At 53.3% G+C, this 27,904-nt stretch overlaps 12 protein-coding genes across 12 annotated transcripts; 9 read left to right on the plus strand and 3 right to left on the minus strand.

The window, feature by feature from the left end:
* Nucleotides 1-525: 525 nt before the first annotated feature.
* Nucleotides 526-2,235, plus strand: AYL99_05048 (hypothetical protein; the record flags this gene model as incomplete). Its single annotated transcript, XM_018836560.1, has 4 exons — nt 526-636; nt 711-899; nt 964-1,211; nt 1,275-2,235. 4 exons carry the CDS (start codon nt 526-528, stop codon nt 2,233-2,235), a joined length of 1,509 nt encoding a protein of 502 aa, XP_018693413.1.
* Nucleotides 2,236-3,701: 1,466 nt separating this feature from the next.
* On the plus strand, nt 3,702-5,525 carry AYL99_05049 (hypothetical protein; the record flags this gene model as incomplete). The annotated part of the gene is made up of 5 exons (XM_018836561.1): nt 3,702-4,031; nt 4,091-4,186; nt 4,259-4,509; nt 4,582-5,132; nt 5,215-5,525. 5 exons carry the CDS (start codon nt 3,702-3,704, stop codon nt 5,523-5,525), a joined length of 1,539 nt encoding a protein of 512 aa, XP_018693414.1.
* Nucleotides 5,526-5,942: 417 nt separating this feature from the next.
* Nucleotides 5,943-8,209, minus strand: AYL99_05050 (biotin-[acetyl-CoA-carboxylase] ligase; the record flags this gene model as incomplete). The annotated part of the gene is made up of 3 exons (XM_018836562.1): nt 5,943-5,948; nt 6,062-8,121; nt 8,176-8,209. 3 exons carry the CDS (start codon nt 8,207-8,209, stop codon nt 5,943-5,945), a joined length of 2,100 nt encoding a protein of 699 aa, XP_018693415.1.
* A 154-nt stretch (nt 8,210-8,363) lies between these two features.
* AYL99_05051 (hypothetical protein) lies at nt 8,364-8,861 on the plus strand (the record flags this gene model as incomplete). Its single annotated transcript, XM_018836563.1, has 4 exons — nt 8,364-8,422; nt 8,491-8,522; nt 8,579-8,643; nt 8,778-8,861. The coding sequence occupies 4 exons, from the start codon at nt 8,364-8,366 to the stop codon at nt 8,859-8,861; spliced, it is 240 nt and encodes a 79-aa protein (XP_018693416.1).
* A 277-nt stretch (nt 8,862-9,138) lies between these two features.
* Nucleotides 9,139-10,084, plus strand: AYL99_05052 (hypothetical protein; the record flags this gene model as incomplete). The annotated part of the gene is made up of 3 exons (XM_018836564.1): nt 9,139-9,707; nt 9,758-9,986; nt 10,043-10,084. 3 exons carry the CDS (start codon nt 9,139-9,141, stop codon nt 10,082-10,084), a joined length of 840 nt encoding a protein of 279 aa, XP_018693417.1.
* Nucleotides 10,085-11,767: 1,683 nt separating this feature from the next.
* On the plus strand, nt 11,768-13,483 carry AYL99_05053 (hypothetical protein; the record flags this gene model as incomplete). Its single annotated transcript, XM_018836565.1, has 3 exons — nt 11,768-12,424; nt 12,476-13,217; nt 13,260-13,483. 3 exons carry the CDS (start codon nt 11,768-11,770, stop codon nt 13,481-13,483), a joined length of 1,623 nt encoding a protein of 540 aa, XP_018693418.1.
* Nucleotides 13,484-14,261: 778 nt separating this feature from the next.
* On the plus strand, nt 14,262-15,875 carry AYL99_05054 (hypothetical protein; the record flags this gene model as incomplete). The annotated part of the gene is made up of 1 exon (XM_018836566.1): nt 14,262-15,875. One exon carries the CDS (start codon nt 14,262-14,264, stop codon nt 15,873-15,875), a length of 1,614 nt encoding a protein of 537 aa, XP_018693419.1.
* A 394-nt stretch (nt 15,876-16,269) lies between these two features.
* On the plus strand, nt 16,270-17,397 carry AYL99_05055 (hypothetical protein; the record flags this gene model as incomplete). The annotated part of the gene is made up of 1 exon (XM_018836567.1): nt 16,270-17,397. The coding sequence occupies one exon, from the start codon at nt 16,270-16,272 to the stop codon at nt 17,395-17,397; it is 1,128 nt and encodes a 375-aa protein (XP_018693420.1).
* Nucleotides 17,398-18,226: 829 nt separating this feature from the next.
* Nucleotides 18,227-19,648, plus strand: AYL99_05056 (hypothetical protein; the record flags this gene model as incomplete). The annotated part of the gene is made up of 3 exons (XM_018836568.1): nt 18,227-18,418; nt 18,498-18,629; nt 18,707-19,648. The coding sequence occupies 3 exons, from the start codon at nt 18,227-18,229 to the stop codon at nt 19,646-19,648; spliced, it is 1,266 nt and encodes a 421-aa protein (XP_018693421.1).
* A 1,197-nt stretch (nt 19,649-20,845) lies between these two features.
* On the minus strand, nt 20,846-21,643 carry AYL99_05057 (hypothetical protein; the record flags this gene model as incomplete). The annotated part of the gene is made up of 1 exon (XM_018836569.1): nt 20,846-21,643. One exon carries the CDS (start codon nt 21,641-21,643, stop codon nt 20,846-20,848), a length of 798 nt encoding a protein of 265 aa, XP_018693422.1.
* Nucleotides 21,644-22,569: 926 nt separating this feature from the next.
* On the minus strand, nt 22,570-23,064 carry AYL99_05058 (hypothetical protein; the record flags this gene model as incomplete). The annotated part of the gene is made up of 1 exon (XM_018836570.1): nt 22,570-23,064. One exon carries the CDS (start codon nt 23,062-23,064, stop codon nt 22,570-22,572), a length of 495 nt encoding a protein of 164 aa, XP_018693423.1.
* A 1,665-nt stretch (nt 23,065-24,729) lies between these two features.
* Nucleotides 24,730-27,597, plus strand: AYL99_05059 (hypothetical protein; the record flags this gene model as incomplete). Its single annotated transcript, XM_018836571.1, has 1 exon — nt 24,730-27,597. One exon carries the CDS (start codon nt 24,730-24,732, stop codon nt 27,595-27,597), a length of 2,868 nt encoding a protein of 955 aa, XP_018693424.1.
* Between the last annotated feature and the right edge of the window lie 307 nt (nt 27,598-27,904).

Below are 27,904 nucleotides of genomic sequence, written 5' to 3' on the forward strand. Positions count from 1 at the left end.
CGGGACAGGGACTTCTTGTTCATTCCCTTATCTTACGACCTCTCCATAATAAGTGGGCTTGCAAGGGGGCCCAGCGGTCCCAGCAACGTTGCTCTACACAGCGTCCACGGGTGGCAGATCATGGCATCGGACCTAAAATCACGCCATAGCACGCACGCACGGCGCCCTCTCTTCAGACTTACTGGTCGCAGGGCGGAGAAAGGTCTTGGTCCCCATGCTGCTGAACATACTGGCCGTGCTGGTAATCTTCTTTGCAGGTAGACGTGTCGATGCGGAACCGAGGACCCTCTGTGGCGGGTGGTGGGAAAGAGAGGGTGGTGGAGAGCGAAGATGATGTGCACCTCGCGTTGGAGGAGCAAGTGTTTACTATTGCGGTCCAGTGCGAGACCGGACGTGGAACAAAATAGTTGGAGATAGTTATTCCCTCGACGAACGCGTGCCTTTCAGCAGGTCTAAATCTCAGGTCTGGTGGGTTTACTTGACGTTGTTGTCTGCGTGGACAGTAGAACCGGTATTATCGTCGTCATGGGTTCCGTACAAGAGACCAATGGCTCTGGCGAGCCAGTGAAGAAGCAAATTCTGCTCAATGCGTTTGATATGTCGACTGTGGGACATCTTTCACCTGGTCAATGGAAGGTCAGTATGTCCTCAGCCAGGGGGTTGTCTGGATGTGTCCCGCAAAGCTCCTCTGGGACTGAAAACATGTATAGAACCCCAAAGACAAGTCTGCGACAAAGAGGAAACTCGACTATTGGATCGAGCTCGCAAAGCTTCTGGAGCGTGGCGATATCAACGCGCTGTTTCTCGCCGACACTTATGGCGGATATGACACGTACGAGGACAGCCTCGATAATTGCATCCGACGTGCTGCGCAATGGCCCATGACCGACCCGACCATCGTAAGTCGTTGCCGGTAACCGATCCAGGCGGTCCACGATAGATGACTGACCACGAAGCCCTTAGCCCATCTCTGCAATGGCGGCAGTGACCAAGAATCTCGCGTTCGGCATCACCGCCTCGACGTCCTTTGAGGCTCCGTTCCTTCTTGCGAAGCGCTTCTCGACCCTCGACCACCTTACCAATGGACGTATCGGCTGGAATATTGTGACGTCGTGGAAAAAGGCAGCATTCAAGGCCATCGGTCTGGACAACCCTATCGATCATGATGAGCGATACCTGCAGGCTGATGAATACCTCAGAGTCCTGTACAAGTAAGTGTCTGCATTGAAGGATATCGCCTCGGCGAGCACAGCTGCTAACATGATGTCCGCAAGACTCTGGGAAGGTTCGTGGGCGAATGACGCTCTCTCCCCTGATCCCGAAAACGACACGTATATCGACCCTGACAAAGTGCGAACAATCCACCATCATGGCAAATATTTCAATCTAGACTCTCGACACATCGTCGATCCGTCGCCTCAACGGACACCATTTCTCTTCCAGGCTGGCACTTCGCCCGCAGGATCTGCTTTTGCGGCCACACATGCGGAAGCAATCTTTGTCTCGTCACATAGTCCGCTGGTGCTCAGACCCAAGATCGACAAGATCCGCCAACTAGCCCAAGAGAAAGGGCGTGATCCACAATCGATCAAGTTCTTTGGGACCTTCACGCCAATTATCGGGCGAACCGAAGAAGAGGCCCAGGAGAAGCTCGCAGAGGCGAAGAAGTATGCCTCTACAATCGGAGGGCTTGTGCTGTTCTCCGGATGGACTGGGATCGACATCTCCAAAATCCCTATCGACCAGGACATCACTGCCGCGGACTCGACAGAGGCTCACAAAGTGAGAAGCATGCTGGATGCCTTCACGACAACAAGCCCTGACGTGCCGAGGTGGACGCCGAGGGTCGTGGCCGAAAAGGCTGCAATTGGTGGTCTGGGGCCCGTAGGTGTTGGCACTCCCCAGAAGGTCGCAGATGAGATGGAGAGATGGATCAGAGAAGCGGACCTCGACGGATTCAACCTCGCCTATGTGACAACGCCGGGGACTTTCGAGGATGTGGTTGACCTGTTGATTCCCGAACTGCGACGGCGTGGCTTATATCCAGAGCCCAGGTCTGCCGAGGCCGAGCCCTTGACAGCTCGCGAGAAGGTATATGGAGAAGGTCAAAAGGGGCTCAGAAACGATCACGAGGGAGCGAAATACCGATACGACGTGTACAAGGAGGAAACATCCCTTGCCGAAGACAAGAAAGAAGGGGGAGAGAATGGTGCCTCGACATTGCCGCTGAGATAGGGCTGTAGTGCCCCAGTTGGCTATCGGAAGAAGGGCATGCATCAAAGCTGCCGCCACATTGACAGACACACACAGTACATGGTCTTGACTACATGGTCTTTAGTAAATTGCAAAGTGATGCTCTCTTCCTCACAACTTGGCCATCATGAAGGAGCGGATAAAAGTAATTGCTTTTCCGCACCATTGGGCTTGGCATCAATTCCATAGATTCGCACGTCCATCTTCCATCTCAACAACCAGCTTCAACCTCAATCGCTGTACCTGCAGCATTTTTGAATGTATACTCCCGAAACACACCAAGCAGCACCATGCCTATTCTCAGGGATAGGCGTGACAGCGGTGCCCCACATCTTCCAGTGACTGTCACAGCAACGATATGCTCATGGCTGAAGCCCCGTCGAAGTCGCTCTGCGGAAGCACCGCGAAGAACATGCTTCGCTTGGTTCTTGCGACCCACGTTTTGCTTCCGATAGCGGCCATGGCATGGCCATGTGGCAGGATGTCATGCAAATGCTTCGACGCACGAGCAATGAGTCGCGGTACTGTAAAAGTGTCAATCACTGCGATAATGGAACGGTTCCGTCCCAGATAGGCAACTACACGTTTCCACCGAATGGCGTGCTCAGGACCGTCTCAAAAAGAAAAGCCTTGTCAATGGGCTCGGCATGTCCTCCGTGGAAATTGCGAAAGGGCATGTCGCCGTCTAGGATACTTGCGGCAACAGCCAAGAAGGCACCGACTGGTATGTGCCTGGAGGATCCGTTACACCACCCTTTCCGTTTTTGTGTGCATATGCGTGTGATATCCACTGCAAAACTCAGCATGTTCTTCACATGGCCATTACTCCAGCGATCAGTGGACCGAAGGAGCTGGTTGCATCCGCAGCGTTAGTCCTGCTGGTACAAATATTCCAATACGCGGAAAGAACCAGGTAATTACACACTGTCTTGTCATTTCATTTAAGCCTGTCATCCACCGTTCACGTCGCCTTCAACGCTAGCGCTTCTATCAAGCACAGAATTTTTCATATCGCGACAAAAATCTATGGCAGTTTTGCGGCGGCCTTCTCCATTCTTGTCGATCCACGGTCCCGGGCCAGTCTAGACGAGACTGGGGGCAAAATGCCATCGCCTATGCCGGAGGCAGGCATCAGGCCAAGGGAAGTGCAAGGACACCGTCTTCATTGCCGAGTCGGTTGTACAAGCAGGGACCATGTCAGAAGCCGAACTCATTCGAGCCTTGGGCTATCACGCAATGCCTAACGTGTCCGTGTAGAGGATCTCCTGGTCAAAGGCTCTTCTTGGCCCGTCATTCACCGATCCTTTATACATTCCTCTCGTGCCACGACCACCGGGCAGACATCCACTCGCCATAAGCATTCCCAGGCCGTTCTCTACAGAAACATCCGTCGAGCTTGACTCACCGTACGCTCTGACAGCGGTGTGCGTCTACAGCTGTTGCGAACCATGACTGTCTCAACCTCGTACCCCGAGTCCAAAGAAGCGGACGTCGGTTTCAGGGCTCAGCAGACCGTGGTGGAATTCCCGTCTGGATCAGTACCTGATAATGACAGGGAGGCTCTGCTCTCTTCCTTCACCGCTGAGGAGGACCGCAAGGTCATGCGGAAAGTGGACAGGCGGTTCCTCCTCCTCATCGGACTGATGTACATGCTAAAGAACGTCGACTACACCAACGCCGCCACTGTCAAAGTCCTCCAAGTCGGCGAACCGCGTAATGTTTTGAAGGAGCTGAACATGACCGCGGACGAGTATAACTGGGTCCAGTCCATCTACTTTGTGAGTCTTGAGGATTCTACCGGGTATGGCCGGTGACATCGCTGACTTACCTTTACCAGATCAGTTACATCGTCTTCGAAGTCCCCAGCAACCTGCTGCTGAAGAAAATGACGCCTCGAAAGTGGCAGTCTCGAATCATTGGATCCTGGGGTCTGGTATGTCATTCCGCTGCATCTCTCCTCCTAATCTGGCCACGAATTCAATTAATAAGATTGGCTCATGCGTAGGTACTGGCATGTCACGCCGCCGTGCAAAACAAACAAGGTCTCTATGCCGCCCGTTTCTTCCTGGGAATGGCAGAGGCAGGTCTCTTCCCGGGCCTCGCGGCCCAGCTCTGCAGCTGGTACCGCAGCGACGAAATGGGCAAACCCATCATGTGGATGTTTGGGTTTCAGAACTGCGCTGGCATTGTGGGCTCGCTGGTCGCTTACGGCATTTCTTATATGAACGGTGTCAGTGGCTTGAGCGCGTGGAGATGGTAAGGCCATTCATTCCTGTGATGATATTTCTTGCGTTCGATTCCTCAAAATCTGATCACCACCACCGCCAGGGTCTATCTTCTGGAGGGATTGTTCACCATCCTCTTCGCCGGAGTCGTGTTCCTTGTCCTTCCGGACTATCCCAAGTCCCCACGGTCGGCGAAATGGCTCACCCCTCGAGAGCAAGAATACCTCGAGCTCCGCCTCACGGACAACGCTCCTCGCACCCACGACGCGGCATTCAGCAAGAAAGAAGTGTTGGCGTCTCTGAGAGACCCGCGCACCTATGCCTTCTGCCTGTCTCAGATCCTGATGAATCTCGGCGGATACGGCCTGCAATGGCAACTGCCCACCGTCACCACGAGTCTCGGCTTTGCCGGTCTGCCCAGGAATCAACTGCTCAACATCCCCCCGGCCGCTGCAACGGTCCTGTCGATCATCTTCGCCGGATGGTTCCTGAGTAAAGCGTATATGACGAGGCCGCAATTCATCATGATCATCTGTGCAGGGGCGCTGGCTTTTTTCCTTGTCCTGTGTTTCAATGTGAGCCGCTATGCAACGTACATTGCGTGCATATTCGGGACTATGTTCTATTCGGTCTACTTTATTCCATTCTGGGCATGTAAGTTGTCTCCGTCACGTCACGTTACGTCAACCTCCACCTGCTCAAAAGAAAACCGCTCACTAACCACACATTAACCCAGGGCGCTCCGCAAGCCTTGTCGGCACGACCGGGACGGCGTTCACGCTGGCGTTTCAATCCTGCATCGGGCAGGTCGGCGGCGTCGTGGGCCCGCAGCTATTCCAGTCCCGCTTCGCGCACAACGGCTACAAGACCTCCTTCGGCGTCTGCGCGGGCGCCATCGGCGCGAGCTGGATCGCCAACGTGTGGACCTGGTACCTGACGCACGAGAACGAGGAGGACATCAAGCGCGTGCGGCGTCTGAGGATCAAGGCCAACAAGGACGGCGCCGTCTGGGCGGGCGAGGACGTCAAGTACCAAATCAAGGCGTGATCGAAATCGTTGAAAAGTCTCGGCGTCACAAGGCTGGGGAGGAATGCCGGGACTCCTGTGCAACTTAGGTCTGTCATGATGGAAATAGTGTCTTTGCTAACGGTACGGCAATGTCTGGGGAAGAGGCATAAATAGGTAGGAGCGTGGGAACAGTAACTACCTCAGCGTACACCGGCTGAAGGCTGTCTCGGCCCAGCCATCAAGATGGGTCGCCGGAAAATCGAAGCAACGACTCATTTGGTACGGGAACATGAGACGGGGATTCGAGTACAAGACTGCAATGGCTCGTGTCTCACGTTCTCGCAGAGACCGGAAATGTAGCGATATGCCAAATTTCAGTACCCATCGCAGGGGCTATGGGACATAGTGACACGGCAAAGTGCATCTCCTATCATGTTCACGCTGTTCAAATAGGCCTTATATCTTTCTCTGTTGCGGCCATATAATCGTCAGCATATGGGTATGCTCAGGGAGCCGTGCGTTGATAGTAAGGCGTGCCGGTCAGAAACACAGCACATTTGAAGTGGAAGACTCACCTTGACTAAACCTTTGAAAAAGTCAAAGCTATTCGCGTCGCTTTGCAATGTCCATCTCCTGCCGGTCTCACGGTCTTCCCATCCCAGTTCTTCTGCAATCAACAGCCCATAATCTCTGGTAATACCCTTGATCCTGGCACGTTGACCACCTTCGGCTTCGAGCGTAACGATCTGGTCCATGTGGAGCCAGTGTCGGTAGTACATCTGCTCCATGACCTCGTCGAAACCGGTCACCAAAAACCGAGCATATAAATCGTCAAACACGGTCAATATTCTGGCAAGTAGCTTTTCCAACGTAAATGGGTCCACCTTGCGCGGGAGGAATTGAATAAGTTGATTTAACGACGTGGTTGGCGCGGCGTTTGCGGTGTTCAACCCGATCCCACAGACAGCAATGTATTCCTTGGTATTGTAGTGGCTGTTAACCAGGATACCACCGATTTTGGTATAATTCTCATTCCTGTCACCACCGTTCTCTTTTGCCTTTGTTGGATCGAGGGCAAAAATATCATTTGGCCACTTGAGCTTGATTGGCATGTCCTTGTAGAGTGAGCCGTCGTAAGTTTTTATGCCGTTGACGATCGCAATTGCTGCCAAGTACTGGACGAAGACGACGGGGGCAGACTGCATCTGGGCCATCGGATGCCGAATGACGGTACTGAACATCAAACTCCCTGCCGGTGATACCCAGACATTGGACCCTCTGCCTCGACCGGCAACCTGAACGGTCGCTGTCGCCGTAAACCCCTGAGGAAGAACTCGAAGTAGCCGTGTGTTTTTCTCGAGCAATGTATTGGTCGACGTAACCACTTCGCCGTATAGCAGATGCGCACCAAAATTCACTGCACCAGGAGTTTGAGATTGATATTTGTGGAGGTTTGAATAGAAAGCGGAGTGATTGAAATACGGAGTCGACCTTGGCTGAGGATGATCATCTTCATGCACGATGATCTTCTTGGTCACCGTGTTATAGTCGACTATGCGGTCGGAGCTGCCATCGTTTTGGTCAGCAGGTTCCTTCGACTCTGGATCCGAGGGTAAAGCTTTGCTTAAATCAACCATTTTCCAGACGGATGGTTTCAAAATCTGGAAGGTATCATTGTCGTCCTTGAGAAACTCGTGACCATGTTCATCCTTCTCGATGACATGGTCCAAGGACGAGATGATACCAGTGGTGTCTGTGGGGTCGGACGAAGAAAGATGCATATAAGAGAGGGAGGGTACATTTTGCTCCCCGCTCACGGTAAGACCAAGCTTCGTCAGACACGCTTTGATGAAATCCATTCTGTGTTTCTCATCTTCGGCCAGAGATTTGATAACGTCGGCGAATCCTGGAGCATTCGGTTTTGGCTCAAGGTTGGCTGCAGCAAACCTAGGCTTCGTCAGTGACCAGTTGTCTGCTGGTTTTCCTAGGAAGACAAACTCTGGATGAGGACCGGTCAGTAATGCCGCACCTTGGCCGACTTTGCAATAGACAATGGCAGCTACGCCTTCGCCAGAGTCAACGGCGAGAGGTTCCGTATAGCTGGCGAGGACTTCGACGCCCTGGTCCTTGTACTTGGGCGCGTCAACGAAGACGCCGCCTCCGTTGTAGTAGGACTTGAAAACATCCGGAATGGCCCCTTCAGACAACGTGCTCTTATCCACTTTTAACTCGGCGGCCCGCGCCCCTTTTTCACTGTGGTAGACAAAGCCCGAGAATGCGCATCCTCGAGCCGTGCCGGGATAGAAAGCAAGCTCCCTATCCCCAACAACCTCCAGGACCTTGTTTCCTACCTCGAATTCACATCTCTTACTGCCATAATAGCCGCCGGCGCAGAAGCCAATGTAAAGACCACCGCGCTCGACGAACTGTCGAATACGCCTGTTACCCTCACCATTCAGTGTTTTGCAATAGCCCTGATCAGCCCCGCCTGGGAAGACCACAGCAGCACAGCTTGCTGTCCAGGGCTCCTTGATAAGCATGTCGCCAGTGACTGGGATGACAGCATAATGAGGAGCCAGGAGTCTCCGAAGGGTATAGAGACAATGTCGGACTGACTCGACAGTGCTGCCATTTCCTGAAGAGAGCATTAGATTTTGATTACTCCTCCACGCATCTTGAGTGAGCGCACCAGAGTAAACGAGGATGTTCATGCGCTTGGACATGGTTGGTAGTGGCGGGACAATTTCTTGTGGAGAGGTTTTAGGTGGCGTAGTAGGAACGGAGGGGATTGTCAGACAACTTTCCAGCGCCGCCGAAGTATCTCGAGACCCAGGTCTTTTCTTGATTCCACCTTTCAGCGACTCCAGGAACGGCAGGATGTCGAAACAGGACAGCTTAGTTCAGGCTGAGGCCGCCGACGATGAAATTGACGAATGGTAAGTGTCTTTAGTAGTCGATCATGACATGACACCCGTCCAGGCTGATGTGTCCTTTCGACTGACAGGGATCAACGAATTTTCAGCACAGGCTGTTCTGGTTAGTATAACGTCTTCTGCAGAAAAGGCTGCAGATCTCTGATGGGGGGGCCACAGAGGAGCAACTGCGCATGAACGATTGCTACTATGAGAAAAAGGACTGGAGAGCTTGCAAGGCCGAAGTATGTGTTGAACCCCAACTCCAATGATCTTTGAGAAAGATTTGCTCCGGTCTCGGTTTCTTGGTCCTCGGCACCCAGACGCAGACGCAGACGCAGCATAGAGCTACGGAACGCTGGCTGACGGGGTATATCAGATGGAGGCCTTCAGACAGTGCTGGAAACGTAAGGGAAATGAGGAGCGTACACAAAGCAAGGACATTCCGTCGAACGAAAAGTAGAGAAGACAGGCTGCGGTGGCACATGCATGTGGTGACTGAGATCACGAGGGTCGGCGTGAGATGTGCAGAGACGCGCCTCACCAAAAATTACGGAAGGCATTGGAGCTTCAGGTCACTTTACTGCAAATAACTCTTTGCATCTACGCGCTCTCTCTTTCTCTTCTGTGATATATATTTGTCTTCTCTACCCGTGCCAGCTCCCCAGCATCTGCTGGCTATACAGACTGCTCGTTTTAGAGTTGGATTGATTTGCTCTCTCCCGTCGCAGCCACAGAAAATGTCGCCAGTAACCCGAATACCTTTCAAAGTTTTGAGCGCCTCTGCGTCTACACGGCTTCCGACCTTCTCGATCGCCCTCTGTCGCTCATTCCCCGAGACAACGCTGTCGACGTCTCGGTCACTGCGGTTCCCCTTGCCGCGCACTATCTTCACACAGTCTTCAGCTCGACTCGCCGGGCCAACGGCCGCTGCAGACCAACAACCAAAGACCACATCCCCCCCTCAAGCGACGGCGACGGACCCCAAACGCCATTCTTTCGACAACCTTGAGGATCAGCCGCTGACTCTGCAAGAAGATGACCCTTCACAAGTGGACTGGACAAGATCTTTCCACGGTCTCTCCGTGGAACCCTTTTCCAAAGAGGCTGCGGACGCGCTACAGGCGCCGATAGCTCCCGAAGACATCGAGATAAAGCCAGACGGGATTATTTATCTTCCGGAGATCAAATATAGGCGGATCCTCAACAAGGCTTTTGGACCTGGTGGCTGGGGACTTGCCCCCAGAGGCGAGACAATTGTCACCGAGAAGTCTGTTACGCGAGAATATGCATTACTGGCGCATGGAAGGTGAGACAGACTGAAGAATCAGAATGGCACATGGGCTAATTCGAAGACAGACTGGTTTCGATTGCGCGCGGAGAGCAAGATTACTTCTCAAAAGAGGGCATCCCAACAGCAGTCGAAGGGTGCAAATCCAACGCCATGATGCGGTGTTGTAAAGACCTGGGCGTAGCCAGCGAGCTTTGGGACCCACGCTTCATCCGCAAGTTTAAGGCAGAGTATACTCGAGAGGTCTTCGTCGAGCACCAAGTCTCTAAGAGAAAGACCAAAATTCACTTGCGCAAGGTCGGTGTTAGCCTTGCTGAAATACGTGGACTTTTTACTGATGTCCATGCTCTTAGGGTGACCCTGTCCCGTATCCTTACGCCGAGTTGAAGAAATGAGCGGGTGACGATGAGATTCCATGACCAGGGTCCAATCAGTATCTCATCTCTTAGGAGCAGTCTTGACGATACCCTTCCATACCCCAGCGGTGTCGGCAGGTATTTCGACCAGCTGAGCTCAAGATGGCCAACACATGTCACTGCGACAAAGCGTCCATCCGGGCTTCTGGCCAATCCACCTCACAGCATCACAATCTCAGTGTCAGAACAGGCACAGATCAAACTACAGCAGATAATTGTCTGTTGCTCAAGGAACCTCAAGGCAATACTCCACAGTTAACGGTCCCATAGAATCCTTCGACTGATGGATCTCTAAGATCCGTCGGATTAGAGTGGTTTGTATAGTAGATTGACGAAAGACTTTGGGGGGAAAATAGGTTGCATTCATGGTTTCTGCTCGTGGTCTCGGCAGGCCATGGTTAGCGAATGTGAAGAGAAAAGAAGACAAAGGACACAAAAATCGACCTCTGTTGAATAAACGAATGGCCCTTGACCTTGTCCATCTCCGTGCTTGCTAGATAGTCAGGAGCTTTGAAGCCTTCGAGAACAGGCATTAGGCAAGTCATACGACACCCGCTCCCTGACAAGTCTTTGCTCGGCAGCAGTTTTAACCGGTGTTCTAGCCCAGGGCTAGTTAAAGCTGTTCTCCCGACCTCGTACTGGTCTCGCCTTCTGCCGGCGATCTCTCAGCATCACGCGCATTAGCACAGGCGTGCCTTGCCTGTGCCGAAGAACCCTGGGGGTTGGTGAGTAGTAGTCAGCAGCCAGCACCGGCAAGACGGAACTGCCACAGTCACACAGCCACCTCTTTTTCTGTTATCTCTGTTTGTTGCCTGTCGCGGGTGTCGTTCCTTCTCATCAGGCAAAGGATACCCCCTGTCATCAGTGACGACGGTGACGCCTCATATGTAAGGGCCCCCCGCGAAATATTGGACCTAGGTAACTTGGCAGTGGGAACACACCCTCATCTCCCGAAACCCTACTCCGGGATACATCCATGATTGTTTTAATCGGCAGTAGTGCTCTCCACCAGACACCTTTGGTCCCTTCTCATCTGATTATCAAGTTGCTGGGAGTGATTGGTGACGGATCCTTCCTCAGCAGAAGGCCCCGGCCTCTCAGTTTCAACGTTACTCCACCCTTCCAGCTGCTGGCTCGCCGTTGTTCGTCCTGCCCCGCTTATCCTCGCCTCGATTTGAACATTTCAGCTTAGTAGCATCAACTCTACAGGCAAGGCCAAGATACCAAGAATGTTCACAGCCCGCTTCCAGCGAACACTTCATCGTCGGCAATGAAGTCCTCCTGCTCTCCTTCGACTTCAGACCTGATGCAGCTGCATGCTGGCTGATCGGTGACGGCTCTCAAATCCCTCTTGTACCCAACGACAACCACGCGAAAAGCCTGTCTCATCCTTTCAAGACCGTGAGACTCCGAGCAGCAGTGCGCACACACACACACACACACGCACCACTGACCCATAAGTGCACCCCGGAGGTCTAGACTTCCCCCAGATGAGGAAAGTGGCACTGCTTGCACGATCCATCCACAGCGTGACTGCTTGTTCTTGACATTCAGCTGATTCAATCTTACCGTTGGCCCGCCTGTTCCTCATTTGCTATCATTTTTTTTGCTGTCCCGAGCGCCCTCGAGTTCTACCCCGCGTCTCTCCCTCGCGCTTTAAAAATGGCTACAGCCGCTGCCCATGAATCCTCTGCTTCGGCCATCTCACCAGAGGAAGAGGAGGAGTTGAAATTTGGTCAGACCTGGAAAGGCGCAGCCAAAGCTCCTCAGAGACCGCACCTCGCTGATCGGCCCAATGGTGGAAGACGGAAGTCGTCGGTCCAATTCCATACGGCGGATGCCGAAGACACCATAAGAAGAGAGAGCGTCGTCCAAAGCTCACGAGTCTCGCTGCCCTCGCGGAAAATGTCATCACCCCCTCCGCCTACGCACTACCAACGCGGCGTCTCCTTTGACACCATCGACAATCGAGATGCGTCCACTGAAGCTTTCACCTTACAATACAAGCACTGCGACTTCGCTGCCTCTTCACGAAGCCGAACTTTTCTGTGCGGTACCGATGCCAAGGATTACTCTGAATATGCGTTGGAGTGGATGATGGACGAGTTGGTCGATGACGGCGATGTAATTGTCTGCCTTCGGGTCATCGAGAAAGACTCTAAAACTGCACATGACACCCCGTACGACCGGGACAAATATCGCACCGAGGCAAAACAGCTGTTGGACAGTGTGATGCTGAAAAACAGCTCCGAGGAGAAGGCCATTAGCATCGTCATGGAATTGGCTGTGGGCAAAGTGCAAGAAATTTTCCAGCGCATGGTGGGCAGCCCCATTTGCACCAACGAAGGTCCGCATGCTAACTTGACCTAGATTCAGCTGTACGAACCTGCAGCGTTGGTCGTGGGGACGAGAGGACGAAACTTGGGCGGTATGCAGGGCTTGCTCCCCGGGTCGGTCTCGAAGTATTGCTTGCAACAATCACCTGTGCCAGTAATTGTCGTGCGACCGAGCTCCAAACGACTGAAAAAGAAAAAGAAACGACAACTGGAAACCGGCCGCAGCCTCTACAGCAGTATGCTCGAGCAAGCCCAGCACGCTGGAGGGAGCCATGTGTTTGAAAACGCCAGCCACAGTTCGATATCTATGGAAGCTACCCAAAAAGAGGCCGATGCCGTTGCGAAGGCAATCGGCCCTCCAAGGCGTGGGATATTGAAAGGCACTTACGGTGGGCCGCTTGCTCGAGTAACGTCGGCCAAAAGTGATGTGACATCTGATGATGATTCCCCCGAACGGAGCTTCGCTTTGCCCATTGGGTATTTGAGGACCGCAAGTGCTCCTAGGGCTGATATTGCCATGAACAGTCCAAGTATTGCCGCCTTGGTGGAAGACTGGGATGACAACGAGACAACGCCGACCGACCGTGCACGGTCACCCAATCCGCCTTCGAAGCGCTCAGAACACCGCGAGAGCGACGCGGCCATCTCTGATTCAGAAGACATCCGCCTGCTAGTGCCCAGAATTGTCGAAGAGCGACGGCCATCTGTCAGGGAGACGACGCCGTGGTTGGCAGACATTCTCCGCGAGAAACCACAACGACGATCATACAGCCACGGTCGGTCACCCTCCAGATAAAAGTTGGTCGGTTGATATCAAGGACTCTGCCGCCCAAAATTTGACTATCCTTATCGCATTTCTCGGGATCCGGTCTTCGATTGGTTGATCAAGCAAACCCGCGACGCCGATGCCACAGCTTTGAGAAGGATAGACGCCACTCACGGTCCCCTGAAATCTTGCACCGGCGGCGCTCCAAAGAGCCTCCTCATCCTCCGCATCATGGCGGTGGAGACGGAGACGCTGATCAACGAGATCGAATACTGATGATCCTATTCACACGAGATACGACTTTCTGTAATGGTACGAAGATATGATGAAGCATTCGCTGAGGTCGGATGTCGGTGGAAGACGAACGAGCGGGGACCTGAACAAACCGACCGTTCTGGGAAGAGCTGACGTGGTTGCGGCGTCCCGGGACTATTGATCTGGGAGCCCCTGAACGTGTCTGAGCACTCTGACGATCGTTTTTGGCAGGGAACTTCGGTGCTATTACGAGTAATACAGTGTACGAGGTCTGGAGCGGCATTTTGACACATTGATCCACCAGCAACGATAGAACCCCGGACTGGATAGAATTGTGCATTGTCTAGGGACCACCATGAAACTGCTGCAACCATACGCTTCTTGTGTTCAGAAGATTCCGGACTCGTAGTTCAGACCACCACAGACTATGGACGTACATACGTATGCGGGCGCGTTGTGGCGGGCCCCTACGGGCTAGTCGGGCTGTTATTGACGCCCTGTCACGCCTAAACAGCTTCGCGGCGTGGCTGCGACGCATTCTTGGGCGGGAATGAACCAACCACGTTGCCCGGCGGCGGGGCTCGCTAGGCTGTCCCTGAAGGCCAATCGATAACAAATTTATAACCATGCCCCGATCCCCCCCCTTGCGTCCTGGTCCCTCCAGTTAGTTCTATGAGAACTCGGTATATCGTGGCTGACTTCGACTGTCTAGCCTCTTGCCATCTGCAGAGTGTGTTTTCGAGTGAGAACATGTATTCAGTACCCCAGTCCAACCAGCCTCCATATCAGTCTGGTCAAAATGCTGCCTACGAGCGCTGATGGTGACTGCGATGAGTGCACCCCGGACTATGTGCGCTCCCCTCGTCTCACCACGAAGGCGGCATTCTCAACGATTCCCTTCATCGCCACGTTTGCAGTCCTAACCTTTGTCGCCTACCGCAAGGTCTACCCTCTTCTGTCACAACCTCCCTCCAAATCATCCGAGACCGTTGGAAAAGGTCTTCCTCGGCCTGTCACCGCTGCAAACCCCGAGTCTGCAGCCCAGCAACTCGCCCGCCGCGTGGCCGCAATCACCTTTGCATCTACAATAGCTCTCTCTGCCGTCTTGACGGAGTTGCTTCTCTGTGAGATATCCAACTCATTCAACCCTACCGCGAGAAGTGTCGCCCTGCAGATCACCGTTGTGAGTTTGCTGGGTCTTCTGGTGGTCGCCATTCCGCTGCTGGGGATATCCTCGGTGGTCGCAAAGTCTGGGTACAAGTTTCGCGGCGAGAAAAAGAGTCGGGCTCATCTGGCATGGGTCCTGGAATTCGCTGGATATGCGGCTTTTCTCTTCGGATTCTGGGCGATAGGGGCGCTCCTGCCCGAACCACCTAGCTTTCCCGACAGCATGACGCGGCCGGATGGTCTCTTCCAGGCGTGCTTGGACAGATTGGGCATTACTGGCGTGTCTCTGATGGCTCTTCTATCGGGGTTTGCCTCGGTGAGCGCCATTTGGCAGAGCTTTGGCCCCAAGGTCAAAGTCGTCGCCGATACAGACATTACCCGCAAACAGGCTGGATTAGACGCCACCATGGATATGATTGCCGAGAAGAAAGAGAGGCTGAGGCTGATGGAGGGCATGGCCCCTGAAAGTCCGGTCAAGAGCTTCTGGACCCGGACCGTGGGCGTCGTTCGCAAGAATACTTTCGATCAACAAAAAGATCTGCTCGAGATGGAAGCCTCGGGGCTCGAGACCATGGCCTCTTCGTTGGAGACCTCGCTGTCGATACTTCGGGCACGGCGGGCAAATCAACTCCGGGCAACGACTGTTGTGGGGCGAATATCATTGACGTTTTCCTACGTCTTTGCTTGTTATTGCGTGTACCGAATATGTACCACCACCATCAACATCGGTCGCCGTATCTTCTCATCCGGGCCCGCCACTCCTTCAGACACAGACCCTGTCACCTATACGATTGCTCTCTTTGCTCGACACGTCTATCCCTCCCTGGACCAGGCCTCGTGGGCTCAGCAGATCTCGTTCCTGCTCTCGGGGGCAATGCTACTTGCTTCATTCACAGCAGTCACGCAAACCTTCCATCTGTTTGCCCGATTCATGCCGACGGTCCTACATGCCACCAAAACCAATTTCGCACTCTTGATCAGCCAGATCAGCGGAATGTATGTCATCAGCTCTGCGTTGATGCTGAGGGGCATGATGCCGAAAGAAGTCGGTAGCGTTATCAACACCGCATTGGGGGCCGGGCTGCTCGAGCCGGCTTGGGTGCAGCGATGGTTCGATGGCTTTTTTATGCTCGCCGTGGTCGCAACTGGGGTCGGAATCTTCTTGGGGAGGCAAATATCGGGAGCCTCAACGTGGGAAGATGACACCGGGTGGGACCTGGCGATGGAGTTGGGCAAAGAGTCGTGATACTTATGGGTTCAACAAGTGATGTGCACGAATAGATGACGGGACTAGATTATGTACTATTATTATATTATGGCTTTTTGGGACTGAGAAAAGAAAAGGTGGCGTAATCAACGATACTGTACCCGCACGAATTAAAAGGACTCAATAAAGCACCTACAGGGCGCATGAATTTGATTGATCTTCTCCAAGTGTTGGTGGTGTGTAAAAGTAAACTTGATAACGGGGGTGTATTAACTCGTGTGAAGAGCCCACGCCTTTTATTCGTCGCGGGACAGCCCTTGCGCTGCAATAGTTGGGGAAACTGGAGCCTGCGGAGTCGTTGATGTGTCCGTTCACAACAGATTTCTGGATAGTGTTTTCTTGAAAATGCATCCACGTCGAACACACAGCTGCAATGACCGATCTCACGGTCATTTTGTCCGACATCCTGGTCCAGAAACACTCCTCCAAGAGACTGCACCAGAACCGAGAGCTCGTAAGCAAGTTAGACTCGTTCCTGCGGGAGGCGTACCAAATCAACCGATCCATCTCGTCACTGCTGGGCTACTTGCGCGCCATCCGCTCCCCGTATCTTTCGACGGCCCCTCCGCCTCGCCATCAGAAACACACAGGCGTCGAGAAACATTCTACCTTCTCTCACATCCCGGGTGGCGATGTGCCAGAACACCTCAACGACACGCAGCGAGAAGCAATCGACTCCGAGACTTCGGCCGTGCTGCGCGACATCAACAATAAGATAACCAATCTCACGTCGGCGGTCAACCTACAACACGAGACGGCGAGTAAACTACTCGAGAGAAAATATGGCAAACCTGACGGGTTCCTCTGGCGATGGGCGGCGGGCGACGGAGACACGCCCGACGCCGGCAAATCACAGAAGCAACTGGACGAGGAAGGGCAACTGAGAACAATGAAGATGTTTCGTGACGGCGTATTGTGGTACTTGAACAAATTCCTCAAGGATGCGATCACGGCCCAGCAAGAGATGGTCGAGAAACGGCTGGAGCGCGAACAGCAGAAGCAAATGAGCATACTCTACAACCCACGAAATAAGGACGTGAGGGCGAGTCACGACGCAGAGAGTGGACTGAACGGCAGTCTCGAGGCGGCAATGCTTCCGACCCAAGATCTCCGTGGTCACGACGAATACAAACCCTGGGCGAACGACGCCGCGCAGGGCGGCGTGGTCGAACAGGAACTCTCGCCCGAACAACTGCAACTTTTCGAGGAAGAAAACCGCGGCATCTTCGAACACTTCAACGACCAACTCGCCAAGGTGACGCAGGTGGAAAAGTCGCTGATGGAGATTGGCAGTCTGCAGCAGACACTGGTGGGACATCTGAGTGTCCAGGGCGAGATGATCGACACCCTGGTCCAGGACGCAGCCAACACGGATGAAAACGTGCGCAGGGGCAATCGAGAACTAAAACGGGCGAGTGAGAGGGGGAGCACGGCGAGGTTGGTGTTTTACGCGACCGTGGGCTTCTGTTCGTTCTTCGTGGTGTGGGATTTGATATTCTGACGACGGGATATGGACGAGAGAACGGCATGAACAGCCATGACTTACTTGTGCATTGAGTACGGTGCCCCCTCACTCGCTCGCTGTCTGTGCCGGTGTTCTCGGTATGAGTCTTGCAGCACACGTACATACTGTAGGCATGGTCAAGGAAGCCGCCGGCTAGATGCGTCACACGGATGTGATATCAGAGGCTTTCCAGGCTCTCTTCTGCAGGTACGCAAGAGCATGTTGAGAATCAGGAAGGTCATGACGTCCTGAACCAGGCGGCAATCGAGCACACGGCGACTAGGATTTTGGGGGAGCTCCGAGGAGGGCTGGATGGTTGGCTGAGTGGCTGCCAAACGCCTGGTTCCTCGGCCTGGATGCAGTTGGAGAAGGAGAACGAATGTTCGGTGTTTGGAGATGGCCATCCATCATCCATGTCCTTCTGACCCTGTTCACTTTTTTTTCCCTCTTCGATCACCGAATGACCTGGTGCCCCTGTTCCGATAGTGTCTCTCTGGTCCCCTGGAACCGACATCATAGACCGTAGGCGAATTAGGGAGCGGAAGCACGTTGGCTAAGGTAAACCCGTCGTGCATCCGCCCGTCCTAAAGCATGTCGCCCGCCCTTCGCCCTTTTGTGTGCCTTTCTTCTTTGCCCCCAAGCGTCCTGCAGCAGAGAGGAACGCTTTCCTTTCCGCCTCTCCACGCTTGAAAATAAATTCCCAGACATGCCCTCACCGCCACAACATTCCGACTCTTCTTTTCTCCTGTCTTCGTCTTCGTCTTCCCCTTCCTCTTCGCAACCACCCCCCGTCGCCGCCCGACTGACTCAGATCAGGAATCACACCATGGGTTCTGTCTCAAGCGATACCCCGCCGACTCTGTTCGACGCCAATGTCGTCCCCCAAGCTCCGGAGGACCCTCTGTTTGGGTTGATGGCCGCCTACCGAAAGGATACCTTTGAGAAGAAGGTGGACCTGGGAATTGGTGCATACAGGGACAACAACGCCAAACCCTGGGTGCTTCCTGTCGTCAAGAAGGTGTGTGCAATCCCATGCCGTGATGCTCGACGAAGGGGTCTTGTGACGTGCTAGAAATTTTGGCTAACCCTCGAGTCAGGCCGATGAGATTCTACGAAATGATCCCAACCTCAACCATGAATACCTCCCTATCGCAGGGCTGCCAGAGTTCACTTCAGCGGCTCAGAAACTCATTCTCGGTGGAGACAGCCCCGCGATTCGAGAAGGACGGGTATGCATTCACACGAGTTGCACCTCTTTCTCTCTCACGAAACCCTTGGACTGACATGTAAATTTCTGCGATGATAGGCCTGCAGCCTCCAAACCATCTCCGGGACCGGTGCCGTCCATCTCGGTGGTCTCTTCCTTTCCAAATTCCTCCCCAAACCGACCCCCGCCATCTACCTGTCCAACCCAACATGGGCCAACCACAACCAGATTTTCACCAATGTCCAACTCCCTATCAAGTCCTACCCCTACTTCTCTGCGAAGACGAAGATGCTGGACTGCGACGGTCTGCTCTCGGCCCTAAAATCGGCACCTGAAAGAAGCATTATTCTCCTGCACGCCTGCGCACACAACCCCACCGGTGTCGACCCGACACCCGACCAGTGGAAGCAGATTGCCGAAGTCATGCGGGAACGCAAGCTATTCCCCTTCTTCGACTGCGCATATCAGGGTTTCGCCTCCGGGGATCTGGCACAGGACAACTTTTCGATCCGCTATTTCGTGGAACAGGGCTTTGAGTTGATCATTGCCCAGTCCTTCGCGAAGAATTTCGGTCTGTACGGGGAGAGAGCGGGCGCCTTCCATTTCGTGGCGGCCCCGGGCCCTCACGCACAGGATGTGACGAAACGTGTCTCGTCCCAACTCGCCATCCTGCAACGTTCGGAGATCTCTAATCCGCCCGCGTACGGTGCCCGCATCGCCTCCATCGTCCTGAACGATCCCCAACTGTTCAAGGAGTGGGAACACGATCTGCGCACCATGGCCGGGCGGATCATTGAGATGCGCAAGGCACTGAAGGCCGAGCTGGACCGGCTGGGCACGCCCGGAAACTGGGACCACATCACGAGTCAGATCGGCATGTTCAGTTTCACAGGCATCAGCGAGAAGCAGGTGTTGGCAATCCGGGAAAAGTGGCACGTGTACATGACCAAGAATGGCCGGATCAGCATGGCCGGGCTGAACACGGGCAACGTGCACTACTTTGCCGAGGCCCTCGACGATGTGGTGAGGCACGTACAATAAGGGTGGACCTGGGTGACGGGGACGCGGACGGATGAGAGGAGGTGAGACGGGAGGAAATGAATATTTTGACAATATTCACGCTTGGTTAATGCGAGATGGCATTGAGTGAGAAGCACAGGTGAGCTGGCTTGCACAGAGGCACAGAGGCACCAAGGACCCGAACCGGGGGGTTCGCGAGGGATACTTTGGAAACGGGGGTCTATACATGCATCATCCTGTTCAACTGGTAACGGGGTTTTCTTCCTTCCGTAAACAGCACACAAGGACAGGCAAAGGCACAGGCACAGGAGCTGGACATATCTACATGTGATGTGGAGAAACGGGTCACGCCAGGCCAAAACCGAGGGCGTAGGAATAAACAAAAGTACTCGAACTCGTACTCGAGAGAACTTGCATCTTTGCTCCACCTGTGTGTGTACTGTAGAAGAAAGCCTTGATAATTAATACTGGAAAGAAACTCAAGTCAAACCAATCGAGTCAGGATTCCTGTTCCTCATCCCATTTTATCCTATCCTGTCCTTTCTGTCCCCTTCTCTGTTCCTAGGAGTTCCTGTGCCTGTGCCTGTGCCTGTGCCTCCCTGTTTGGACCATGTCCTTCTACCGAGGATTAACAAAGGGCGTGGAACCCGTCCTTCCATCGATAGATAGTATTAAGTGTGGGTTTGGGTTTGGGTTTGGTTGAGGCTCTGATTTCAGCACCGTTCGTTACACGATATTTTTCGACTGGCGCTTGTTTTGCGTTGTGTGATGTTGTGTTATGTCCTGCCACGGCGTGACCTATGGGCTGTTTCGATTACTATACTGTAGGTTATGGATGGTGAGACTCGACACACATACATAGAAGGGGGGAAGGGAGGACGGGAACTCTCTTTTTGTCCTGTCCTGTCCACATTGATTGTTCAACGATACCATTACCCTCCCCTTCTAACCGGAGGGCGCTTTTTTTCAATGGAATATCACTACTACTGTTGACGCAGCATCTCCTAGACTATTTGGTGGCGGCTAGCTAGCCAGTGCTCGGCCCTCTCGTAAAAGAAAGGTGGGGAAAGGATAGAAAGGACTAATAACTATTACTACGCCTCCCCTTTTGGGCGTCTCTGGTCTCTGCCCTTGACGCCTACTGGTGTTTTCCTTCCCTCCCTCATAAACTCATGCATGTTCTCCTTTCTTCTTGGAAAACCAGAAACGCCGCGGTGATCACTCACTCAGATGCGAATCGAAGATCATGGCCCACGCCGTGACGCCCGTGGCCTTTTCTCCGGTAGCAGGCCACCCCCGGGCGTCGACCTGGCCCGTGCCTACCACAATCTCCTCGACGACCCGGAATCCGAAATGCTCGTAGATCCGCGCCGCTTGCGGGGTGGTGGCTTCCAACCACGCCGGCACGCCCTCTGCCTTGGCACGCTCGAGATACGGCGTCATGACGGCGTTGATGCTGCCTGGGACGCGAGGCTTGGCCGGGTTCCGCGCCAGGAATGAGAGATGGTAGAAGGGACGGAGGGCCGGTTCTTGCTGGTTGTCCTGGCGGTCGGAGCCGGAGTCTGACTCGGCACCCGATGGGGAATTCGAGTTTGATGCCTCCGACGTCGCCGCCGTGGTGGTCGGCGCAGCGAGATACTTTGCCTTGGCGGCTTTGACTCGGCCTCTCCATTCGCTCAGCAACGGACACGGTTTGGCCTTCGAGTCGATGAATGCCTTGCCCTGGTACGTGGGAGTCTCCCACAGTGCGATGGCAGACCAATCTCCTGCTTGGACCAGCTCCGCGCCTGAGGCCGCACTCTCAAGTATGCCGCGTGAGAAGTGTCGTTCCCGTCGAGCATCGTCGATCAGCGGAGACGGGTAGGGCGGGGGTGTGCCGTCGGTATCTACTATGAAGGCTGTCGTCAGGGCTGTGGTGGAAAATGCCGCCGTGATGATCGAGATGAAGTTGGAGACATCGGTTTGCGAGTCTGTGGCGATGGGGACGCAGGCTGGAGTGGATGCTGGAGAAGACATAGCTGATAACCCGCGAACCACTGATCTGCTGTTACGAGGACTATTTGTTGTGGTTTTCGAGTTCTTGTCGTCGTGACACTGTTGGCTTGTGCTGATATTCCGAGCTGGATTCGGAGGACCCCTGAAGCCGCGAGAAGTTAATTGTTCCAGAGAAATCGATCCCAATGCACCTAAGAATACAGGTAGAAAAGAATGACTATTGAGGAACAAAGAAATAGGAAGACAAGGACAAGGAAATTTGTTGCGGTGAGCGTTGCTACACCGGATCACGAGGTGAAGGACGTTGTGGACTGTAGTGTAGGTAAGAGCGGAAGGGCGTACGGGGTGTGAGTCAAGGAAATCATCAAATGCTTCCCGTTCGTGTCGTTCGTGGTACATGGAATTCCCGATGCTAAGCGAGCGGAATCCGATCCTTCCTGATGAGTACCTCTCAGTGGCTTTGTGTTCCCACCCTGTGACCATGATGCAAAGAACAAAAAATGCTACGTTGGTATCCAGAGGTTCGTATGGGGTAAGAGAAACTCGAAAGTCGTTCATTCGTCGTGGCGTCCCTAGCCGTTTGGAGGGTGCGGAATCTTGGAATTATTATTTTAAAACAAAAACAAAAAACAAAAAGAATGCATGACATTGGCTGGTGGGGAAGAGGAGACCATGTCACGAGGACAATTATAATATTACGGAGTAGAGAGTAAAAGAATAATGGAATAGGAGGCCTCAGTAAGAGAAAGCGCCAAAGGACGTGCTATTAATTGGCACATTATCATACACAAGTAGGTATAGTATCTGGCACCAAGAAGCTGCTATTAGGATTATGTAAATGCAGAGGCAATGACTACAGATATAACACACCATATCTAACTCATTGACCAGCAATGAACTTTGCCCGCTCCGACCGAAAAACTTACCTCCGCCTGTTGTGACGACGATCATGAGATGAAGAACATCAGCCACTTGATGTACTTCTGCTTTTTGGCTTGTCGTTTCGCGCGCTCGGCTTCTCGCTCAGCAGCAGCACGGCCACTGTCTTCGTGGTAGGTGTTTTGAGTGTAACGTCTCTGACTGTGGTGGTATCCTCCGTCGGATCGAGACTCCCGGGCTGCTCCCTCGGAGTACGGACGGCGAGCACCTCCAGAACCCTCAGCTCTCCGGGAACCCTCTTGGTGCTGTGAGCGACGCTGTGAGTGGGAGGCCTCTTGCTGCTGGGACGCGTTCCTTGAAGGTCGCCGCTCTTCGTGGGTGGGCCCAGACATCACACTCTGCCGCCGTCCCGATTCATGTCGCGGCTCGCGTTCCTCATATCTAGGCGGGTTTCTTTCTGGTCGTCTTGGGGTTGAGTACGCAGGTTCCCTTACCAAGTATTTCCTCCCATTTGCATCCGTGAATTTTCTGACTGGAGGTCTTCTGGCTTCTTCCGACGGCATCGTGATAGATGAAGTCCTCGGCGACGGTGGCTAGTTGCGGTATAGAGCTCGTGTGTACTTACCTTGCTTCTCCAAAAGTTGGCTGGTTGTTCTCGTGGTTTCTGTGTGACTACCATGACAGCAGGAATCATGAAGCATTTATAGTCAAACGGCCCTTCGCCCATCACAAGAAACGACAAACAAAGTGCTTTGCTGCTCTCAAAGAACAGACACAAGCCACAGAACAAAGGCAGAAGAATCGCTTTTGTTTATCACAAGTCATGGGTTCTTTGATACCATAAAGATTGATGAGGAACCAGTTGCTGCTTGTAGGATGCACTGCCTCAGCAATTTGATGTGATATTAGAAGAAGGCTTTACAATGCTCACCGTGTACGCGCATTTCCGCCCTGAGGCGCGTAGCTCCAAACCAAACCAAGCAAGATCCTCGTGTGACTTGATGGACTTCAGGAGATTCACGGGGAGACAGAGATTGACTGCAAATCGCCAAGCGATCAACAGGACCACCAGACATGTAATCTCGCAAGAACCAATGACTCTGGAATGAGCCTCATACCTGGCCCGAGAGCTACCCATGAGCAGCACATGCTTTTTGGGTCTGGTCTGTTTTTGAACACGTCCTGCACAGCCTTCGTGGCTTTGTGAGACCTCCAGAGGCGTACCGTGTGCACTCCACATATCGAGCAGGTACTTTGGGGTTGATACAACGTCGTTGCAGTGATCCAGCTGGAAAATTCCATGTATTTCTGGCCCTGGATGCGTTGGGGCACCACAGTGGATAAAGGCCGCATGGAGCTGTTTCAGAGCTTGTATCAGACTCAAGCCAAATCAGCCATGGCGCAAGCCACAACCGCCTCCCATGCTCTGTTTTGTGTCAGCGTTCGGCTGCCGGCGGGCGATTGAGGGGGGATGTTCGATGGGACACGCCGAGATGGATCGGCCTAGTGAGCCATTGACGAGGGGGGCTTGAAAGGGGCTTGCATGTTTTTCGCCGAAAGGATGGAGGTGATCGAGAAAAAACTCTTCAGTTCCGTCAAATGAGGGCCACAGAAATCTCGGAATCTTACCCGTTTCCCCCAGTTTGCGACCAGGGAGCGTGTCTACGAAACAAGGGCATTCGTCATGCGATGCAAAAGTGTACACAAACCAGAATGAGAGAAAAAATCATTCTTTTGCCGCATTGGTGGCATGCTGGTGGACACTGGGGCCCGTGATGGAAACGTGCAGGTCACATCCATGCAGTCCATACAATACGTCGATTGCAGTCGTCGATTCTCGATTCCTTCACTTTCCATCTTTCCATGTCCTTGTTGCAACACACTCGCTTGACTTCCCCAGACTCTTATTGTTTACTTAGTATTTGAGGGTGCCAGTCGTCCCTGGAACCGCCCCTTGGCGATCTGGTACAAACGCATCGTCCTTTATCTTATTTCTCCTTTCTCAGATCACCCTTCGCTTTTACCCCGGTTCGCTTCGTTTTGAAACGGGTTTCCATCTCAAGCACACCTCGTCCGTTCCTCTCTGGTAGAGTAACGCGTACAAGGCTGCTTCGGATCTTCAATTCACTTTTACCCGCACCACACCAAATATCTGAGGAGTGATTGCCGGTACCGCTCACATTCTTTCACTCCCATTTGGGCCTTCGGTTGTGGCATAGCTTGGCGGCATGTCACAGAAAGGCCACTACAAGAGGTTTTCAAGAGAAGGATTTCAGCCTCTTACCCATAAGCAATCTGGGGATATGGCGAACCCTAACGACGTTACGATTGATATCCCCTTGACCAAAGTCAGCACCTCTGGCAGCGCCACTGGTGCCCGCAAGGCCGATGCCCTTTCCCCTTCTCGTTCCCGGTACAATGACGAATTCTCGGAAAAAATGGACGAGAAACAAGACCACCACTTCCACAGAGGTCCGGCAGGCAGGAGAAGACGGTTGCAAGATCGGGCGCGGCAGAACCAGGACAGGGAAGACGGCACTTTGAACGCTGTGGGCAGATTTTACAAAAGACTCTACAACTTCTCTGTGTTGACCCGTTATTTCATCTATGTCGCACCGCTCGCGTTGGCAATCGCAGTCCCCATCGTTGTTGGTGCCACAGTCGCTCCTCGAGCACGCATTGGCGGCGTCAAGATCTTGTGGTTCTTCACTTGGATCGAGGTGGTGTGGGTGTCGCTATGGGCCTCGAAGCTTGTGGCTCATTTCTTACCATTCCTCTTTCAGTTCATTTGCGGAGTGGCCAGTCCTGGCACAAGAAAATACGCCCTCGTTCTCAGCTCGCTTGAGATCCCCCTCTCGCTGGTTGGCTGGGCTGTCACGTCCCTGGCCACGTTTGTCCCTATCATGACGTTAAACCCTGATCAAAGATCACGCGGTGAAACAGGCCTCAAGCCCTGGGAGTCCATTGTCAAGAACATTCTCTTTGCCTGCGTCTTCTCCACGTTGCTCTTGCTCGGCGAAAAGGTCCTTATTCAGCTTCTCTCCATCAGCTACCACCGTAAGCAGTTCGATGAAAAGATCAAAGAGTCGAAGCGCAACGTTCACCTGGTAGGCTTGCTCTACGATGCGTCTCGAAAGCTCTTCCCAGAGTACTGTCGGGAATTTGCTGAAGAGGATTACCTCATCAACGACGTTCTGGACTTGGGGGGACACAGCAACCGGAACAGCATGTTGCCTGGCCACAAACGTTCTGGCTCGGCGACTCCCATGAAATTGATCCACAATGTTGCACGGGTTGGGGACAAGGTCACAGCAGCATTTGGCAATGTTGCCCAGGAAATCACCGGGAAAAAGGTCTTTAATCCCACGGCCTCGCATTCGATCGTGGTTCAGGCTTTGGAAAAGAAACATTCCGCCGAAGCCCTTGCTCGGCGTCTTTGGATGTCTTTCGTCTTGGAAGGGAAGGATGCTCTGAGCTTGGAGGACATCATTGATGTCCTCGGCCACGATCGAGAGCAAGAAGCTCACGAAGCCTTTGAGATTTTGGACATGGATTGCAATGGAGACATTTCTCTCGATGAAATGGTCCTTCGCATCACCGAGTTCGGACGAGAGCGCCAATCCATCGCCAGCAGCATGCATGATGTCGATCAAGCTATCAATGTCCTCGACAACCTGCTGTGCACAGTCGTCTTTATTGGCGTCATATTCATCTTCGTCGCGTGGCTGAACCACAACTTCACCACCACACTTGCTACAGCAGGCACTGCCCTTCTCTCGATGTCTTTCGTTTTCGCGACTACTGCGCAGGAAGTTCTGGGGTCTTGCATCTTCCTGTTCGTCAAGCATCCGTTCGACGTGGGTGACCGGGTCGACATTACTGATACCCAATACGTGGTGGAGCGCATGTCTCTTCTTTATACCGTGTTCCGGCGGGTGAAGGATCACAAGCGGACTCAAGTTCCCAACATCATCCTCAACTCTTTGTGGATTGACAACGTGTCCCGTAGCAAAGCCATGCGCGAACAGATCCAGCTGTATGTCAGCTTCGACACGACATTCGAAGACATCGATCTGCTCAAGAAGGAAATGACCAACTTCGTCCGCGATAAAGACAATGCACGCGACTTCCAACCGGATATCGACATCGAGGTGACCGGCGTGGCGGAGATGAACAAGATGGAGCTGAGAATTGAGATTCGGCATAAATCTAACTGGGCCAACGAGGCCATACGAGCGGCGAGAAGAAATAAATTTATGTGCGCCCTCGTCATCGCAATGCGGAAAGTTCCACTCTACGGACCAGGTGGTGCCGGTCCTCCTGCTGGTGACAAGGCTAACCCGACCTACTCGGTTGCGATCAGCGACGAGATCGCGCAGAAGAATAAGGAGGAGTTTGTTGAGAACCTAGATAAGAAGAGACTCGTGCCCCTCCTCGAGCAGAACAAGCCTCACCTCGACCTTTCGAAGCACAAATCCCCTGACCACCTCGGCGCGGCATCTGGAACAGAACTCAACGAAGCGTCAGCAGTTGACCATTTGGTGAAACGCAAGGTGGCTGTTGATCCCGAAGAGGTTGTGGACCATGAACGAGAACTTCGGATGAACAAGCAACGCTCGAACGATGTTGAGGAAGTACGAGACATTCTCAGACGGGAGTCGACCCGGGGTCGGCGGCGTGCAGCTCGCCACAGCGGTCTTTCAGTCCCCAGTAACGAGTATGCAGGAGGGTCCCGCACAATTCCTACTATCCCCGACGCATCACCCCAAGAGCCCATGACCGCGACTCTCTCCGCGCCAGCCAGGGTTAGCTATTTTGAAGACGCACCCCTCCCAGAGCCAGTCCATTCGGCCGTGCCTCCGGGCTGGACGGCGACGGCGATGGACTACAATGTAACGGGTACGCCACCGCTCCAGCCATCCTCACCTCAGATGTCGCAAGTGTCAAGCTCTGCCAGTCCCGCTCGATATGTACCCGGCAACGCATTCTCGCAGCGAGCTCATGCCACGTCGCAGGTGCCGCGAATGCCGGTGCCGGGGATGCCTGAAATGAAGAGAAATTTGCAGACGTCCAATCCTTCTTCTCCACCAAGGTGATTTTGTGAGAGTTACCGTGGCTAGATGATACAACAAAAGCAAGAGTTGATTCCAGACTTGACGCTCTATTTAATGAAATACAACGCAAGGTGGGCGTGTGCATGCAGTATTGAGCCATGATTCGGCTGGCATGTAGATAGAATGAGCTAGGGAGGTTGGAAATCAGCTGTATGATAGTGCTATGCAATTCGGCAGTAACGACATCAGACATAGAAAAGAGTCGCACTGTGCGCTCTCAATCAAAGGACTAGAGTTCTTCTAACTTGAATGTGTCATTAGAATGAGTCGACTTGTTAATACAAGTCAC

The sequence above is a fragment of the Fonsecaea erecta genome (assembly GCF_001651985.1).
Source record: "Fonsecaea erecta strain CBS 125763 chromosome Unknown Scaff4, whole genome shotgun sequence".
Lineage (NCBI taxonomy): Eukaryota > Fungi > Ascomycota > Eurotiomycetes > Chaetothyriales > Herpotrichiellaceae > Fonsecaea > Fonsecaea erecta.